We start from the raw sequence: 17,409 nt of genomic DNA, 5'->3' as shown, positions 1-17,409 counted from the left end.
CTGGGATACAAGTGAATACACAGTTTGCAGGTAACACTATAAAGCATAATGGTGGAAATGCTCTTTTTTTTACTGAGAGACCCCTTACCCATGAATCACAGATCCAGAAGTGCGGGGAGAAAAGGAAGAGTACAACGCAACAACAGCATGGAGCAGAATCTGTCTACAGTCAAGAGAAGATGATTCTAAACTCAGGTCTTATTTTTAACCTTTCTTCTTTAGAATTGACTAATGAACAGGTTGAGTTATTAAATAAAGGGCTGAGTTTTGTTCCTGCAAGAAGGGCGGACCATGCAGAAATGTTAAAAGATTTGAGGCTCCTAGGTAGGAACCTTACACTGAAAACTTTTAGTTATGTACTCACCATAACTTCAGATGTTTGGGATCCATCTCGCCTACATTCTGAATGATGGGTTCGGAGCCGATCCCTCGGCTCCGACTCGGCACGCTTATGCCAAAGAGCGAAGTCTCTTACTGGCTGAGCTTACCATATCCCAGGATGCACCACTACCAGTCCCCCAGATCTAGTTTGTCCGCATACATGCACACATGCATACCCTGCTTATATAACATCGTCAGATGAAACAAGATAAAACAGTAGAACTCAAAACCCCTCAATCCCTTGTGACCTCCAAGGCAGGGCGAAGGAGGGTGGGTATTAGGAATGTAGGCGAGATGGATCCCAAACATCTGAAGTTATGGTGAGTACATAACTAAAAGATGTTATGTGATCCTATCTCGCCTACATTCTGAATGATGGGACAGCGTCCTAGCACCTGAATCCTGGGTGGCTCACTGGAAAACACTCCTGAGTACCGTGGAACCAAATGAAGCTCGTCCTCTAGATGCCACATCCAATTTGTAGTGGGAAATGAAAGTGTGCGGATTGGACCAAGTAGCCGCAGCACAGATTTCCGATATAGCGAGCTTGGAATGAAAAGCTATAGAAGTAGCCATAGCTCTGGTAGAATGAGCCTTGATAGATGTTGTAAGTTGCTTATTCGAAGAAGAATAAGTCTGAGTTATGCAATCTCTGATCCATTTTGAGATAGTAGCTTTTGTGATGGTTTGGCCCAGTTTATTATCGGAGAAGGACACAAACAACTGGTCTGACTTACGGTTGCTGAGTCCTGTCTAAATAGAAGCGTAACTGCCTGTGAACATCCAATTTATGAAGAGTGTATTCTGCTTCATTGGAGAATTTTGGGAAGAAAACCGGTAGCTCTAGAGATTGTTGTAGGCAGAAACTAGAACAGACCTTTGGGACAAAGGATGGATTAGGCCTAAGTGATACTCTATCCTTGTGGAAAATCAAGTACGGTGGCTTAATAGACAGGGCTTGAAGCTCTGAAACTCTTCTTGCCCAAGTAATTGCAACTAAGAAGGCAGTTTTCCAAGACACTTATTTTAACTCGCATGTAGCAGCCGGTTCGAAAGGGGGAGATGTTAATGCGCGAAGCACCAAATCAAGATCCCACGGAGGTGCAGGATGAAAAATTGGTGGTCTTAATAGGTTCGCACCTTTAATGAAAGTTTTGCATAGTCTGCTGCTCATCAAAGGAGGATCCATGGATTCGTGGAATTTAGAAATAGCCGCTAGTTGGACTTTAATAGTTGAGACGGAAGATCCCTGATTAAACAAGGATGTTAAAAATTTCAAAACCTCTGGGACAGGAGCAGTGATAGGGTCTAAGCCCTTGAGTTGAGCCCTGATAGCAAACCTCTTCCACTTACTAAGGTACAATTTGTTAGTGGTGGGTTTGTGGGCCGAAGATAAAATGTGAACAACTTCCGGGTCTAGAGTGTGCCTTCTAACTAAAGTCGGAAGTGGAGGAGCCAAGCTGTCAATTTCAAAGATTGAAGGGACTGATGTCGAAGTCCCGACTGATGGATTAGCAAGTCCGGAATCAGGTCTAAAGTCCACGGATCGTCCACTGCATGCTTCTTCAGGTAGGGAAACCACACCTGACGAGGCCAGTACGGGCAATCAGAATCATTGAAGACCCCAGTTGAGAGGCTTTTGAATAACTCTGGGAAGAAGCGGAATGGGAGGAAAGGCATAAAGTAGCCCTGTTGGCCAAGGTTGTGCTAGAGCATCCATGGCTGGTACTCCCTGATGTGGGATCAAGGAGAAGAACCTTTGGCACTTGGTGTTTAATGGAGTTGCAAATAGGTCGCAGCACGGCGTCCCGCATCTCCTGAAAACCTGAGCTGCTACGGTGTGGTTTAGAGACCACTCGTGAGGAGAGAGAATTGTCCTGCTCAATTTGTCTGCCAATATATTTGACTTTCCCGGGATGTGGGTCGCTACCAAGAAGCGGTTGGTAGCTACAGCCCATTCCCACACTCTCATGGCCTCTCTGCAAAGGGGTATGATCTGGTCCCTCCTTGTTTGTTCAGATACCAAACCACCGACATGTTGTCTGTGTGGATGGCGATGATGCCCTGAGGAAGAAACTTGTGTAAGGCTTGTAGGGATAGAAGTACAGCCCTCATCTCCAACACATTGATGTGGAGAAGAGCTTCGTCTGGAAGCCAGGAGCCCTGAACTAGCCTGCCCAGACAATGCCCCCCCCACCCTATCTGGGAGGCATCTGTCGTCAGGGTAACCACTGGAGAGGGAAGAACAAAGGGGTTTCCTTGATCCAAATTGGATGTCTGAAGCCACCAGCGAAGGTCCCTTTTGCATATATCCGTAATCATGATGTGATGATTGAGGGAAGATCCTGAAAGGACCATTGCGTTGACAATAGCCACTGAAGAATCCTCATGTGCAATCTTGCCAGAGGGACTAAAAGAACCGTGGCAGACATTGAGCCTAGAACTTGTAGAACCATCCTGGCTGGGGCTTTGGATCTCGAGATCAGAGCTTGAACTTGGCCCTGTAAAGTTTGGATCCTTTCGGCAGGAAGAAAGACGCATCAATCTTGAGTCTATCTCTGCTCCTATGACCTTTATGCGTTGAGAGGGCAGCAAGACAGACTTTGACCAATTGAATGTAATCCCCAGGGTAACACCCAGGGAGATGGTGGCTTTGAGGTTGTCCATTAGTAGATGCCTGGTGGTGGCAGTCAGGAGCCAGTCGTCCAGATAGGGAAACACTTGGAATCCAAGACTTCTCAGGTGAGCCGTCACTACTGCCAAACACTTGGTGAACACCCTGGGGCCTGTGGTGAGACCAAAGGGCAGAGCGCAAAATTGGTAATGACTGACTCCCAGGCTGAAGCGCAGATACCTCCTGGACGCCTGATGTATCGGTATGTGATAATAGGCGTCCTTGAGGTCTATGGAGCACATCCAAACATCCTTCTCCAACAATGGGAGAATGGATTGTAACGTGACCATTCGAATTTGGATTTCGTGACGGATTGGTTCAGTCTGCTGAGATCCAATATTGGTCTCAGGTCCCCTGTCTTTTGGCACTAAAAGAACCTGGAGTAATTTCCTGATCCGATCTGGTCTGTGGGGACCGGTTGGATGACTCCTTTTCTAGCAGCTTTAAAGCTTCTGCGGCTGCCATTTCCCTTTGACTGGGTGGTGGGTCCGGGATTCTTTGGACGGTGGGGGCGAGTGTGAATGGGATGGTGTAACCTCCGGCAATGATCCGCCGCACCCATCTGTCCTGAGTGATTGACTCCCAGGCTTTTAGGTGCTTGGCAAAACGACACCCGACTGGCTCCGGAGCAGCACAGCCGGGCAATCCCTCATGACGTGTGGGAGGCTGAAGAGCCACGAAAGGACTCGCGGTCTCCAGAATTGCGGGGCCCTCTGCCGCCTCTGGGACGGCGTCTCCCTGAAAAATTTCCCCGTCCTCTGCCTCTGGAAGGGGATTCTTCCTGCTGTTGGGAGAAAAACTTACGGGATTTGCGGAACCACATTTTCCCACCCCCTTTAGCCTTGGGGTAAGGCCGAAAGGGAGTGGAATATCGGGCACCTACGGCAGATAAAGTTTTTCCCTCTTGCTCACAGCGGTAAGGGTGTCTTTAACCTTGGGTCCAAACAAGGAGGACCCATCAAAGGAGCGTCGGCGAAGGAAGACTTGAAGGCCTCCGCAAACTGACACAAACGGAGCCAGGCTTGTCTCCGTAGAGCCACGCCTGTGCCTGCCGCTCTACCCGCCCCTTCGGCCGCATAGGAAATGAGCCTCATGGACGAGTTAGAAATTGACGTAAGGATAGCCAACTGAGAGCTAACCGACTGGGCTAGCTGCTCAGGTAGGTTACCCGAGAGAGAATCTGACAACTCCTTGACCAGATCCCTCTGAAGCCTGGTAAAATGTGCCAAATAATTCAGAGACCTTAACGTAAAGGCCGCTGAAGTCAGGGTGCGCTTCCGCACCTGTCCATACTCCTAGACTCCTTATTAGGAGGATGGATGGACGTTGAAGCCTCTGCCACGCCCTGTTGTGTAGCAGATGCCACCACCATGGCATCTACAGCCACGCCTTTAGTGAGGAACTCCTTCTCGGGGGGAGGAGACAAAAATTTATTTGGACGAGAAGGGACTGGTTCCACGGTATCTGGATGCTGCCACGCCCTTGACAAACTAAATCCAGAAGCTCGAAGGGCGGAGACACCCAGGAGGCGGAGGGCTGAGCCCCAAAGGCCTTGAGGAGCACTGACTCGTCAGTAGAGGGGGGTTTGGATATCCAGCCGCCTCGTTGTTTGAGGATCTCTAAGATGTCTGCAAAGGAGACATCATCCGAGGACGACTTCGGGGACCCCTCTGCATCATCCAGATCAGTGTCTGAAGTAATAGACTCAGGGGAGTCCACGTGCTTCCTCTTGCACGATCTCTTCCTTGGGGGTTCCTCCAAGACAGCTCAGAAGAACCCTCAGGAGGAGGGGAACCCCACTGGGGGTAACCTCAGGCCCCGGGGCTCCACTGACTACGGACAGGGGAACTGCCAAAGACCAGTCTCCACTCCTAGGGAAGGTGCCGGTAAAGCCGGGGAGATGGCCGAAGAGGACTTGGCCAAGGCACTCCTCATGGCTCTGAAAGCCGGACCCCCAGAATCCTGGGAGTGTCCGGTCCCCTGAGCCGTGATAGTCGACGGAAGACCCGCAGCCGAAGCACCGAGGGGGAGGCTCGGAACCGAAAGCATAGGTCCCGAAACATCACCCCGGTCCAGCCGAAGACGTCCACAGACCAAACTCGGACCAAGGCCGGGTTGGAGTAAGGGTCGGAGCCGACCCTGAGATCTCCATCGGCTCCAACAGCACCTGCTCCGACGGAGCCGAAGCAGTCGGAGGAGGAATGGCAATGGGGTGGGCCAAGGTCATCGGCTCCGAAGCCAACTGGGTCGGAACCGAAACAAATTTTTGGAAGACTGGGGACTGGAACAGTCTTTGGAGCACCCTGTCTATATCAGAATCTGACATCCTCGAAGACCGAGAGGAAACAGAACGGGTCCGAGACGGCCTCTCCAACGGCCCCAAAGGGCTAGGGGACCGGCTCCGAGGCGACTCGATGAGTATCGGCGCCGAGGGAATACACACACCAGATTCCATCGGTGCCGAGGTGGACTTCGGCGCCGAGGAGGAAGTGTCTGAGCGGGCAACCTTTGTCGGCTCCAAGAGCAGTGGAGCCGACGAAGATGACCCGCCTCTCGATGCCCCAGCTATCGGCTCCGAAGCCAGAGGAGTCGATACTGGTGGCATCGAGGCAGACCGTTCGACCTCGGCCCAAGTCCTTGGAGCCAAGGAGAGGCCTGCCTTTGTTTCTTGGGGACCGGATCCGAGGGGGGGGTCGGAGCCGACGCCCTTTTCTTTTGGCTGGAGAAGGAGAGGATGCCAAAGCTTCTTCGAAGAAGGTTTAATTAATCCCTTAAGAATTAATTTATTTTTCCTCTCCTGGAGGACCCTTGAGGAAAAAGCGTGACATACACTACATGATTCCTGTAAATGCTTCCCCTAAGCAATACACACATAGCGAGTGATCGTCCGTGATGGACATTTTGAAGCTACATTTTACACATTTCTTGAAGCCCGAAGGCCTAGGATTCTGAGACATTATAGAAATTTTCAGAAAGTAACTGTAAAGAACACTGGTGACAGACCTATAATAGGCTTACAGTTTACACTCGCAATACTCTGAGTTAGTTAAACACAGCACAAACTCTGTAAATGTAATAATTTCTCTCAGTAGTTCCTCTTTAAGGAAGAGAAATATAAGTGAAACAGAACCGAAGTCACCTACAAATAAAAGACCGGAAAGGCCTTTCCAGACAAGAGGTACTCCTAGTCCACACTCACAACACAAGAATTCACCAAGTGAATTTTGTCAAACACACTCAAAACACAAGAATAGCTGTTAAAACAGCTTTTTGTAGAGAATGAAGAAAATCCTGACAGAAAAACTAGTGAAATAATCACTACTTAACTCAGCCAGCTCGAGACCACGTCTTCACTTGTTAGCGGCAAACGAGATCTGGGGGACTGGTAGTGGTGCATCCTGGGATATGGTAAGCTCAGCCAGTAAGAGACTTCACTCTTTGGCATAAGCGTGCCGAGTCGGAGCCGAGGGATCGGCTCCGAACCCATCATTCAGAATGTAGGCGAGATAGGATCACATAACATCTATATTTAATGACAATACGAATCATATACCTCCATACAAAAAAAAAACGAGTACTTTTATTCCCATTATTGATCCGGTGATAGAAACTTTTGTGAAAGCATGTGAAATGGAGTTTAGACAGTTGTTTTGTACTGGAACTAAGACTGTTTTTTGCAATATGTCTAGTCAAAATTATTTTGCCTTGAATGAACTGAAGAATATGCACTCTATTGAGATAAAGCTGCTGACAAAGGTGGCGGAATTGTCATGGATAGAGACTTCTATATTTGACAAATTAAATTGTTGATTAATGATACCGTTACCTATCAACCTATTTCCAAAGCAATTGTAAAGACCATTGATGAAAAAGTCTCTTTTCTGATATTTGATTTGCTGACAACAAATTTGATCAATGAGGAACTAAAAAGTGAGAGTAAGTTCCAAATCCTCTTTGTACAATTGGGAGCTCTTGGAGGACTCTTTTTGGCAGTAGACTTAGAATTTCTGCTACTGCAAATTCCCTCTGACTGGGTATAACGTCAGGGAGTCTCTGACCTCTCAGGAGGAGAACATTGGATGGGAAAAGTGTAGCCTTTGAATATAATCTCTAAAACCCACTTGTTTAGTGTTACATCGGTTTAGGCACTAGGGTGTACAGAGAACTGACCCCAGATTGCCTCCAGAGATGAGCAGTTGGGCAGAGCTTCAGGAGCACTGAAGGGGCCTATCAGAGAAAGTTTCCCTGAAGGCCCGATTCTGCAGATCCCCTTCTGACTCTGGGATGGCATCTCCCATTGAAACTTGCTCCTCTGTCCCTAGAGGAAGAATCCCCACGTTGATCTTGGGAGACCCCTGGGATTTACAGAACCCGGTTTTCCATCCACTGTGCTGATCTGTAGAAAAGGTGTTCTGTGGAGTGGAGAACTTGACCCCGATGGCAGACAAAGTCTTCCCCTCTTGCTTGATGCGGGTTAGGGTCTCTTTGACTGATGGACCGAAGGCTGAGGATCCATCAAAGGGGCGTTAAAGGAAGCCTTAAAGGGCTCTGCAAAATCACAAAGCCTCATCCAGGCATGTCTCCGAATAGCAATGCCTGAGCCAGCTGCCTGAGAGATGCCTTCTGTGGAATGGGAAATTAGCCTCATGGATGAGTTAGATATGGATGAAAGAGTAGCCATTCGGGAGAAGACTCCTTCAATTACATGGTCTCTGCCAGAGAGTCCGAAAGCTCTTTCACAAGGTCCTTCTGAAAGCAGGACAAATGTGCCAGGTAGTTCAATGCCCTCATCAAGAACGTGGCTGAAGCATAAATGTGCTTCCCAAACCTGTCCATCACTCTGGGCTCCCTGTTCGGTGGATGGACAGTGGGACTCTGCTCTGTTCCTTTTTGGTGGCTACTGCCACAACCATGGCATCCACTGGAATACCTTTACTCCACTACAGTCTATCTTTGAGAGGAAACAAAAATTTGCCTGGTCACTTGGAGATCGGTTCGACCAGGTCCAGCTCCTTCCAGGCCCAACAGGACACCAAATCCAAACTCATCCACCCGGGGAACCACCCAGGATGTAGCTGGGCTCTTTTCGAAGGCCTCCAAAAATATGGACTACTCAGAGGAGGGAGGTTGGGTTGACCAACCACTTCTCTGCCACAGAATCTCTAAAATATCTCCAAAGGAGATGTCCTCCAGTGGTGATCTGGGGGGTCCCTCCTCTTCATCAAAGTAATTTTCCCCAGTAACTGACTCCAAGGGGGGGGGGGTCAATGTGCCTCCTTTTGCACATCTTCTTAAGAGGGGTCGCCTCTGTGGGGTGCTCAGGGGATGCCTCAGAAGAGGAGGGGGCTCCCTCTGGGGAAGTGTTTGGAGACCAGTCCAAATGAGCTGACTTGGGACAAGAAACGACAGACTCTCAAGTCTTGGATCCAAAGGAAGTCCGGTGGGATTGATCATGGTTCAAAGGGACCAGATCTTGTGGGTAGAGAAAGCCCTTTCTACCACAAGGAACACCGAAGGACCTGGAGAATCCTTCCCCAACCACATCGGAGTTGATGCTACAGAGGAAGAGAGGGCCAGAATCAGCGAGTCCTGGGTCCCTTGTAGAATCAGACCCGAACTATCTGGAGCTGAAGGGAAGGCAAGGCTCTGACAACGTAGGAGCCGATTCCCTCCCCCAGATCAGACAGGGACCTCTTGGATCTCCGACTCGCTACAATCAGACGACAACAGAACCGAAGAAGTCAAGGAAATGGTCAGAATAGAGGAAGGCAGGCTCCGTATACTCGACACCGGATCCCTCGATCGGCCATGACCTTCTGAATCTAAAGCAGAAGGACAGATCGGAGAAAGAGACTGGACTTGAAAGGAGACACTTGCAAAACCTGTGAGGGACAGAGCCAAGAAGACCTCTGGTTGGATCTGAGTCTTGAGGATCTTCCTGATCATCTGAAAAGAAGACACCCAAAACTACTACAAACGCTCAAGACTCAGGCGACCACGTCTGATTCCACTGGCGGCAAACAAGATCTGGGGAGGTTGGTTAGAGTGCAGGGCATTGTGGGTAGTAGTAGGAACTCGAGACTTGGATTCTAGTCTGAAGAAATGTGGCCGAGTCAAATCCAAGCACAGATCCATAACCCATTCGTGAGGAGGAATGAAAGAGACAACATCAGCTCTGTACTCTTTACCAAAACAGTTCCCTTTTTCATAAATTTAGACTATCAGGGGATGCTGATGTTGAGACCAAACAGATTTTAGGTGCCGCTGAATTTTCCTTATGTGGAATCTTAATAGGGAACTAATGAGAACTGTGGATACCACGAAGCCTAATATCATGAGAAGTTTCCTTGCTGAGACCTTATTTTTAGTGAAAAAAGCTCAAAACTAGAACTAGACATAGAGCTGCTTTTTATGTGGAAAAAAAGCTCTTTTAACTGAGGTATCTACAGGGCATCCCATCCCATTCTAATGATAAAAGGAGTGTATGTGCCCCTAATGGCCAGTGTGTACTTGCCATAAAGCCCAGCAGCCATTTGTCAATAAGCTATTGGCCAACTGTTGTCCAGCTGCCCAGCTTGGGGTACCTGGGATAGCTCTGTTGCGCAAAAGCTGGACGTAAAACCAATCAACCTGCTAAACATGAACTTAGAATTATCACACTCAATGTAGGTTCACTGACAGGACGAGGCTTGGTAGTGGATGAGGTCTACTATCAAAATGTTGAAGTAACTTTCGGCAAACACAGGGATATTGAACTGCGGTTGGACATTTTCCATGTTGCTGAAGGTTACTTGAGCGAGACCATGAATTTGCAGGGTAGGAGCTAGACTTACCTTAGCTCCTATGCAGACATCCCATTCGCTATTCGATCAAAATGTCAAATCTGCTGAATTCATTCATCGGAGTCAACATTTAGACCTAATTTGTATGCATGGATTCGGCTTTCTGGTTTGATGTTAAAAACAGAATTTGTTTTTAATGTCAACATTTTGATAGTAAACCAGTGGATGGCATATCAGAAAGGAGGCTGGACATCCCATGTATCCAGGAGACAAGGTGGAAGGGCAATGCAGCTAAGCCACTTGGCTTGGGATCCAGAGTCTGCTGCTACTCAGGTGGAGAACAGGTTAGAAATGGTGTGGGAATTTTGATGAGGGAGAAGATTCAGAAGACAGTGGGAATACAATCAGAATTACTGATAAGAGTGATGGTAATCACACTCCAGAGTAATGATAGAGCAATATTCATAATTTCAATCTATGGCCCACAGCAGGACTGTGAAAGTGAAGAAAATAGTGCATTCAAACAGCACTTACATGATCTACTAGATAAAGAAAATCAGCAAGAACTGGTGTTGACAATGGGTGACCTGAATGCCCATATTGGGACAGACAAACTAGGATACGAGGACTGCCTAGATCCACGTGTGGGGCAAAAGGAATAAAGGAGAGGTCATTCTAGACTTCTATTTGTTAAATGGATTGATGGTGATCAACACATGGTTCAGCAAAAGAGACGGTCATAAGATAACATAAAAAAAGTGTCCAACATGCAGCTCAGGTAGACTTCCTCTTAGTAAGGATCTTAGTAAGGAAAGGGCACTGTGACAGAATCAACAATTGCAAAGTTACCCTCAGTGAAAAGTTGGTCTACGACATAAACCACTGGTTGCCACAATCAGCTGCAAGCACTGGTCAGAGAAGACTCTAAGGTCAACAGAGACTAGGCTGAAGACTTTAAAGTTGGACTGGAGAGAAAGCATAGCAGTTCAAGGAATTACTCAGGGCTCTAGTACTGTAAAAAGAGAAAATACGTGGAGCTGAAGAAGAAGAATGGCAGCATCTCAAAACAGCAATGTTAAGGACTACAAACAGACATGCGGCTGATATAGGTATAGAAATAAAGTACATAAGGAAAGCTGGTGGTGGAATGCAGAAGTCCAGGAAGCCATCAAAAGAAAGAAAGAGTGTAAGAAAAAGTGGGAGATAAAAAAGACAGACCAGGTTAGGAAGAAATAGTGGCTGGGTAACAAAGATGCTAAGAAAGGAATTCAATAGCAAAACAGAAATCAGGAATCAGAGACGCTCTACTAACTTCTGGAAAGTGACTCAGCAGACGGCACAAAGAAAGTATCAAGTTGCAAGGCAAAGACAGAAAGATAAAGAAGATAGACACCTTTCAGAAGGGATGCCCACAACAACATGCTCATCTGTCCACAGGACATCAAAGGCAGATGGAAGGAGCATTTCCAGCACCTTCTGAATGAAGAAAACCCCATTAAAGCTACAAAGCCTCAGACGCAGCCTAAGGTAAGAAAAGAGGAAGAGCCCACCACAGAAGTAAGAACATCAATAAGGAAAATGAGATCAAGGAAAGCAACAGGCTCAGATGAGGTTACAGTAGATATGATTGAGATGTTGAGTGAGAAAGGAAAAAATGGCTCCTTAGGGCACTCACAGCAGTATTGAGAAAATGGCATATCCCAGATGACTGGAAAATAAGCATACTAGCTCCAGTGTTCAAGAACAAAGTGGATATTCACAACTGTGAGCAGTATAGAGCTGTCAAACACCTACCACACTGTATGAAAGTTCTGGAGAGGGTAACAGGCAGTAGAAAATAAAATGTGAAATGAGCAGTTTGGATTCAGATCAGGATGCAGCACACATGAACCAATGTTTGCAGCGACACAGATACTTAAGAAGAAGCTAGAAATGAGGAACCAGCCTAACTGGGCATTCCTATATTTGGAAAAAGCGGATCTATATTGAATGTTTGAACATTCAAAATTTCGAGTCTGATATGGTAGACACCATATGATCGGATTTTTGAATGTTCAAACGTTGTAATGGAGATCTCCGTACAGCGTGGAATGGGAAGATTTCCCTTTTCTGCACTGTAGTGCGATCTCGGAGTTGGTATATTTAAAGAGCGGGGGGGGGGTTTGCAGGGGGGCTTGCCCCCCTGCTTAAAACCTTCAGATAGGTGTTTTGTGTAGTTTATTTTTTTTTTTATTAGATATTCTAACTTTTGAAAGTTTGATCATATGGTGTCGACCACATGACAGTAGAACTTTCAAACGTTCGATTATCTAATACAGACCCAGAAAAAGCATATGACAAGGTCCGAAAAATGTGTTTTGGGTAGTCCAATGGTAGTTCAAAGTCCAAAAAACATTGGTAGAATTAGTGTAAGCTATGTACAAGGACTCAATGACTAAGTACCAACAGTGTTTAGCCTCACAGAGGGCTTTCGAGTGGGTGCATATCAGGGTTCAGCTCTGAGTCCACTGCAGGTTATACTGGTAATGAACTATGTTAGTAAACAGGTTGGAGGGGCAAATCAACAAAGTTGCTGTATGCAGACAATATGGTATTACAGGCAGACTCTGACCAAGAACCTCAGCAAACAGCAGTGGAATGGAATGTGAAGCTGAAACCACATGGGTGAGACAGTTCTAATGGCAGCAAATGAGGGAAATCAGAAGAAGATGAAAATTGAGATAGAAGGTAACATAGTGGAACAGGTTAACAGCATAGAGTATCTGGGATGGGTGGTTGAGGAGAAAGGAAGTTTGAATGAGAAGATCACAGCTAGAATCAGAGAGGCTGCAGCAAACAGGTACAGAGTGACAGGTGTAGTGTATTACAGAAGAATGCCAACGAAGTGAAAAGTAAGGTGTACAAAACAATGGTGTGACTAGTACTACTGTAGGGTACAGAAACCTGGGCAGTAAAGGCAGAGCAGATGAGGAAGCTACAGGTGATGGAAATGAAGTGCCTGAGATGGGTGATAGGATGAACACTGTGGAACAGACGAAGAAATGAGCACATAAAAGCAGAAGCCAAAGAAACTCCAATTACAGAAAAGGTCAAAGAGAACAGATTACAGTGGTTTGGGCACATGTGCAGAAAAGCAGTAAACAATCTGGTGAAGAAGATTTGGGACACACAGGAAGAAGGCAAGAGGAAATGTGGGCATCCAGCAAAGAGGTGGATGGATTGTGTGAATGAAGACCTGCAACAGTCAAGCATGAGTGTCAAAGAAGGTAGAAGACTAGCACTGAATAGTGAGACAAGGCGACAAGTGACAACACCACAACACTCCAACCCCACGCAGGAAATAGGAAAAAGGGGGGGTTTGGTGGTGATGACCTAGAGGACATCCCAGAAAAACAATCATGTGAGAAGGAGTCAAACAAGTCTTTTAGATGTTTTCCTGTAACCCCAGTCTGTGAAGGAGATCTCTCAACCAACTGAAAGATCCCGGACACTTTGAAAAATACTCTCTAGAGATAAGTTGTCAAAATAAGGAAAATGTAAATACCATACAGTCTGCAATAGGCTATCACTGGTGCTAGACATGTTGTGAATGCCCCTGGGGCAGTGGAAACCCAAAGGATAATGCAGAGAACTGATAGTGTGACCCAGACACAAAAATCTTATGAAACGTTTGTAATCTGGTGCTATAGGACTGTGATAAGCATCTTTTAAATACAGGATCATTAAAAAGCTTAAATGGGGAATGAGCGGTAACAAGTTGTGAAGGAATAATGTCTTGAACTAAACTGGTTTAGAAAGTAGAGATCTAAGACCAATCTCCATAAGGCTTCTTTCTTTCATAGCAGAAGCATTCTTGAATAAAAACTTTCCCCATTCTGAGAAGGTGGAATAGCTTATATTACCTCTTGACTTGTCAGACACTTAATGACAGGAGGGAAGAAAGATATCTGACATGGCGGATATGGAGGAATCCCTTGAAAAGAAGCCAGACTCCCACAGTCATCAGTATCCCTGATGACTCACTCTCAAAACCCATTTGTCTTTAACCATCTACTGCCAAAGACAGAAATGAAGAGCCAGATTTTGGAGGAAAAGTGGGAATACCACCTAAAGTACAATGTAAACCCTATGACTGAAAAGTCAACTTCTGTTTGGAATTTCTAAGAGAACACTTGTGAAACTATAAAAGAGAAATTACTCAGAGATGACACGGGTACATATAAATAAAGCACTTAAAAGCATTTTTTTTTACTCCTGACATCATCAAAAATAAGTGAAAATGAGAAGTAAAAAATGTATCTGTCTATCTGGTTTTGCAATATGTCCTAAAATTGATTGTTATAACTGCAAAGGGTACCCTTATTACAGGTTTGCTAGTACCCCTACAGTTTACTGTTTTAATATGAATAGCTAACAGGAACTATTGTCAAACAGTACACTGCAAAGAGAGATACACAGAATGGTTTATCATTTATAACATAGACAATACAATCAGAACGTACAACATCCTCCTTTTTTTATTACTGATTTTCAGAACAACCTTCTAGCTTCTACCTGCATTTTTTTTAATTAAAGGCAACTTAGCTCAGATGTTATTATACTGCCTTATAGAAAAGACATTAAATTCAAACAAGCAAATGGTAAACAACTCAAAGTCAATTAAGCTTAAAAACAGTCAATTAAGCTTATAACTGTAATCTGAAACAGTTGAGTAACAAAAGCAAACTGGATTTTCTGCCAAAACTTACCAGAGACCATAAAACATTTTTATGACACCAAGGTCTGCTATGACTTCAGTGCATTACTGTGCATACTAGTTTTCAAAAAAGAAAGACTACACAGTACTGATCAATGCTAAAATGAAAAGACAAGTAGTAATGTGTGTTAGCACAACAATGGGTTTGAGCTGTGTCAAAGACAGTATTGATTACAGTAAACTGTAGCATGAGATAAAAGCAAAATGAGAAAAATAAAACACTGCTGACAGTCTGACATACCGGTACATCCTCTAGAGGAGGTCCTTGAAGAAAGAGTTGTGTATTCAGATTCTCCCCTTCCCAGTGATTACAGCAGAGATAGCTCCTTACTTTACCATCTGGAGAAACTGCCTGAAAAATCATCAATCAGGGGTACAATTTAAGAAAACAATAACCACAAGCACATTACTTAAAAACAGGAATACTGACAAAATAACGATTAAGAGTTTACCGTTAGGTAAGGTACTCTGTCCCATGACAGTGCTTAACTTCTACTCGCAAAACAGCTGTAGAAATTACACCTTGATTCATTCAAATTCCTGACCTTTCCTTCAAACCATCAAAAACTCAGACATAATTATCTTTAATGCTACACCACTTTGAGATGGAATGACACTAAGTACCTTCTAACTTTAGACATGGTTTCAAATCACACTCCAGTTTAATTCCTATTACTCCCATATAACACTGTCGCAATAAATCACAATAGAGGAATTTATCTTTGAATGCTTATCTATGACTAGATGCAATGCCCACCTAAGCAGGACTCTAATGAATCAAGCAGCCATCTTCATATAGAATACAGTAAAGTATAGTTCTGCAATGATTGGCAAATGCAATTATAAGATTAGAACTCCAAAGGAGAAGTCAAAGTAGCAGTAATTCATTACACATGGGTTTTTATCTGGCCACAAAGCTGTGCAGCAGTTATTTATTTTCCATATCAACTTTGACCTCTGCAAGTCAACCTCAGTGTTGTGCCCAGGAAACAATCATGCAGCTCCATACGAATGTCCAATACAAGCAATGATAGCAGGTACTTGTTCAATTCTTTGAACAAGAAATTAAATCATGCTAGTATGGAACATCATGGTGTGCAACATTACACAATGAACAAGCATTAGAAAAGACAAAAAAAATAGCTGAAAATAGTGGAAGAGGAAGCTCTAAAATGTACCCACTACAGAGGACTCTCAAAGTGAGATACAAGTTTTCCATAACACTGAGTTTACCTGTTCAAAAGGGTACCTCTTCCAACACAAAATTAAGACATTGCACAAAGGATAAGGAACACCAGGGCAGCTTAAAGTGTAAACAATCATTTCAGCAACTGCTTTACTGACATAAGGGAAGTGAGTGGAGGATTCAGGGGTAAATAACCAGAGAATGCTAATAAAAGGACTGACTGATGAATACGTTAATCCTGACTTAAACAAATGGTTGAGATAATTCAGTACTTTTGGGGCCAAGACTTGCAAAGGGTCATACCTCTTAGGTTTCAAATCTCCTCTGATCAACTCCACACAATTTTCTCCCAAGTGATTTTTTTTTAATCTTTTATGACAACCAGCTCTTCTGTTAAGGAGGCTGCATCTGGAAGTATGCTAAAATCCTCCAACTGCAAAGACTTAAGTTACACAAGACTGGGTCTAGACATATCTATTACTGGTGAGACAGAAGATCTGTCTTCAAAGGCAAAGGAACTAGCTTCCACTCAAAAGACAGGGGCCTGTTGGGAAAGTCTGCTAACCAATTCTTCCTGTCCAGCAGATTAACAAGAGAAAGCCAGAAATAAACTGCCCAGTCACAAACTGACACCGTCTACCTGAAGAAGGGGAAACATTTTACTGTTTCCATTTGTACACATACCATACTGCCCCTGTGTCACATACCATACTGCCCCTGTGTCATATGTTAATCAGGTAGACACCAGCTGAACAGGAGCTGGAGGATACAAAGCCAGGAGGAAACTGCCCAGTCACAAACTGACACTGTCTACCTGAAGAAAGGGAAACTTTTTACTGCTCCCATTTGTACACATACCATACTGCCCCTGTGTCATATGTTAATCAGGTAGACACCAGCTGGACAGGAGCTGGAGGATACAAAGCCAGGAGGAAACTGCCCAGTCACAAACTGACACTGTTTACCTGAAGAAAGAGAAACATTTTACTGTTCCCATTTGTACACATACCATACTGCCCCTGTGTCATATTTTAATCGGGTAGACATCAGCTGAACAGGAGCTGGAGGATACAAAGCCAGGAGGAAACTGCCCAGTCACAAACTGACACTGTCTACCTGAAGAAAGGGAAACATTTTACTGTTTCCATTTGTACACATACCATACTGCCCCTGTGTCATATGTTGATCAGGTAGACACCAGCTGAACAGGAGCTGGAGGATACAAAGCCAGGAGGAGGGTCATGGTTTCTTCCATGATGAAAGAAAGTGGAAATTAATAAGCTAAGCACTTACTCTTTATAATGCTTACACCCAGGAGACTTTACAGGAATATTACAATTAGATGCATACAGGGTTGCCAGATTTCGTATCAGCCAGGTAGGGACGAAAATAAAAGTGAAGAGCAAAACAAAAAAAAAAGGTCTTTAATGCAGAACAGAGTTCCACATTAAAGATCTGCACTAAACAGATCTGCACTAAACATGGAGCTTCTCGTGTTTAATGCCAAACATTGCAGTTCCGCATTCAACAGAATTAGCTCCATGTTTAGCGATTTTTGATTAGCCCGTATACCGGCATACGGGCCAATCAAAAATCGCTAAACACGGAGCTACTTCTGTTTAATGCGGAA

General features: G+C 44.9%; 1 protein-coding gene across 3 annotated transcripts in view; it reads right to left on the bottom strand.

The window, feature by feature from the left end:
• MYB (MYB proto-oncogene, transcription factor) overlaps positions 1-17,409 on the bottom strand; it is a 557,504-nt gene that overhangs the window by 138,897 nt on the left and 401,198 nt on the right. For all 3 annotated transcript variants that reach the window (XM_044076310.1, XM_044076317.1, XM_044076323.1), the window contains one exon: positions 14,835-14,945. In XM_044076310.1, coding sequence (XP_043932245.1) covers positions 14,835-14,945 — 111 coding nt within the window. The remainder of the gene's footprint in view (positions 1-14,834; positions 14,946-17,409) is intronic.

The sequence above is a fragment of the Protopterus annectens genome, chromosome 1.part1 (assembly GCF_019279795.1).
Source record: "Protopterus annectens isolate FY-2018-M chromosome 1.part1, PAN1.0, whole genome shotgun sequence".
NCBI classification, from domain to species: Eukaryota; Metazoa; Chordata; order Ceratodontiformes; family Protopteridae; genus Protopterus; species Protopterus annectens.
Note: the sequence above shows the minus strand (reverse complement) of the source record. Positions and strands in the feature narration are given on the sequence as shown.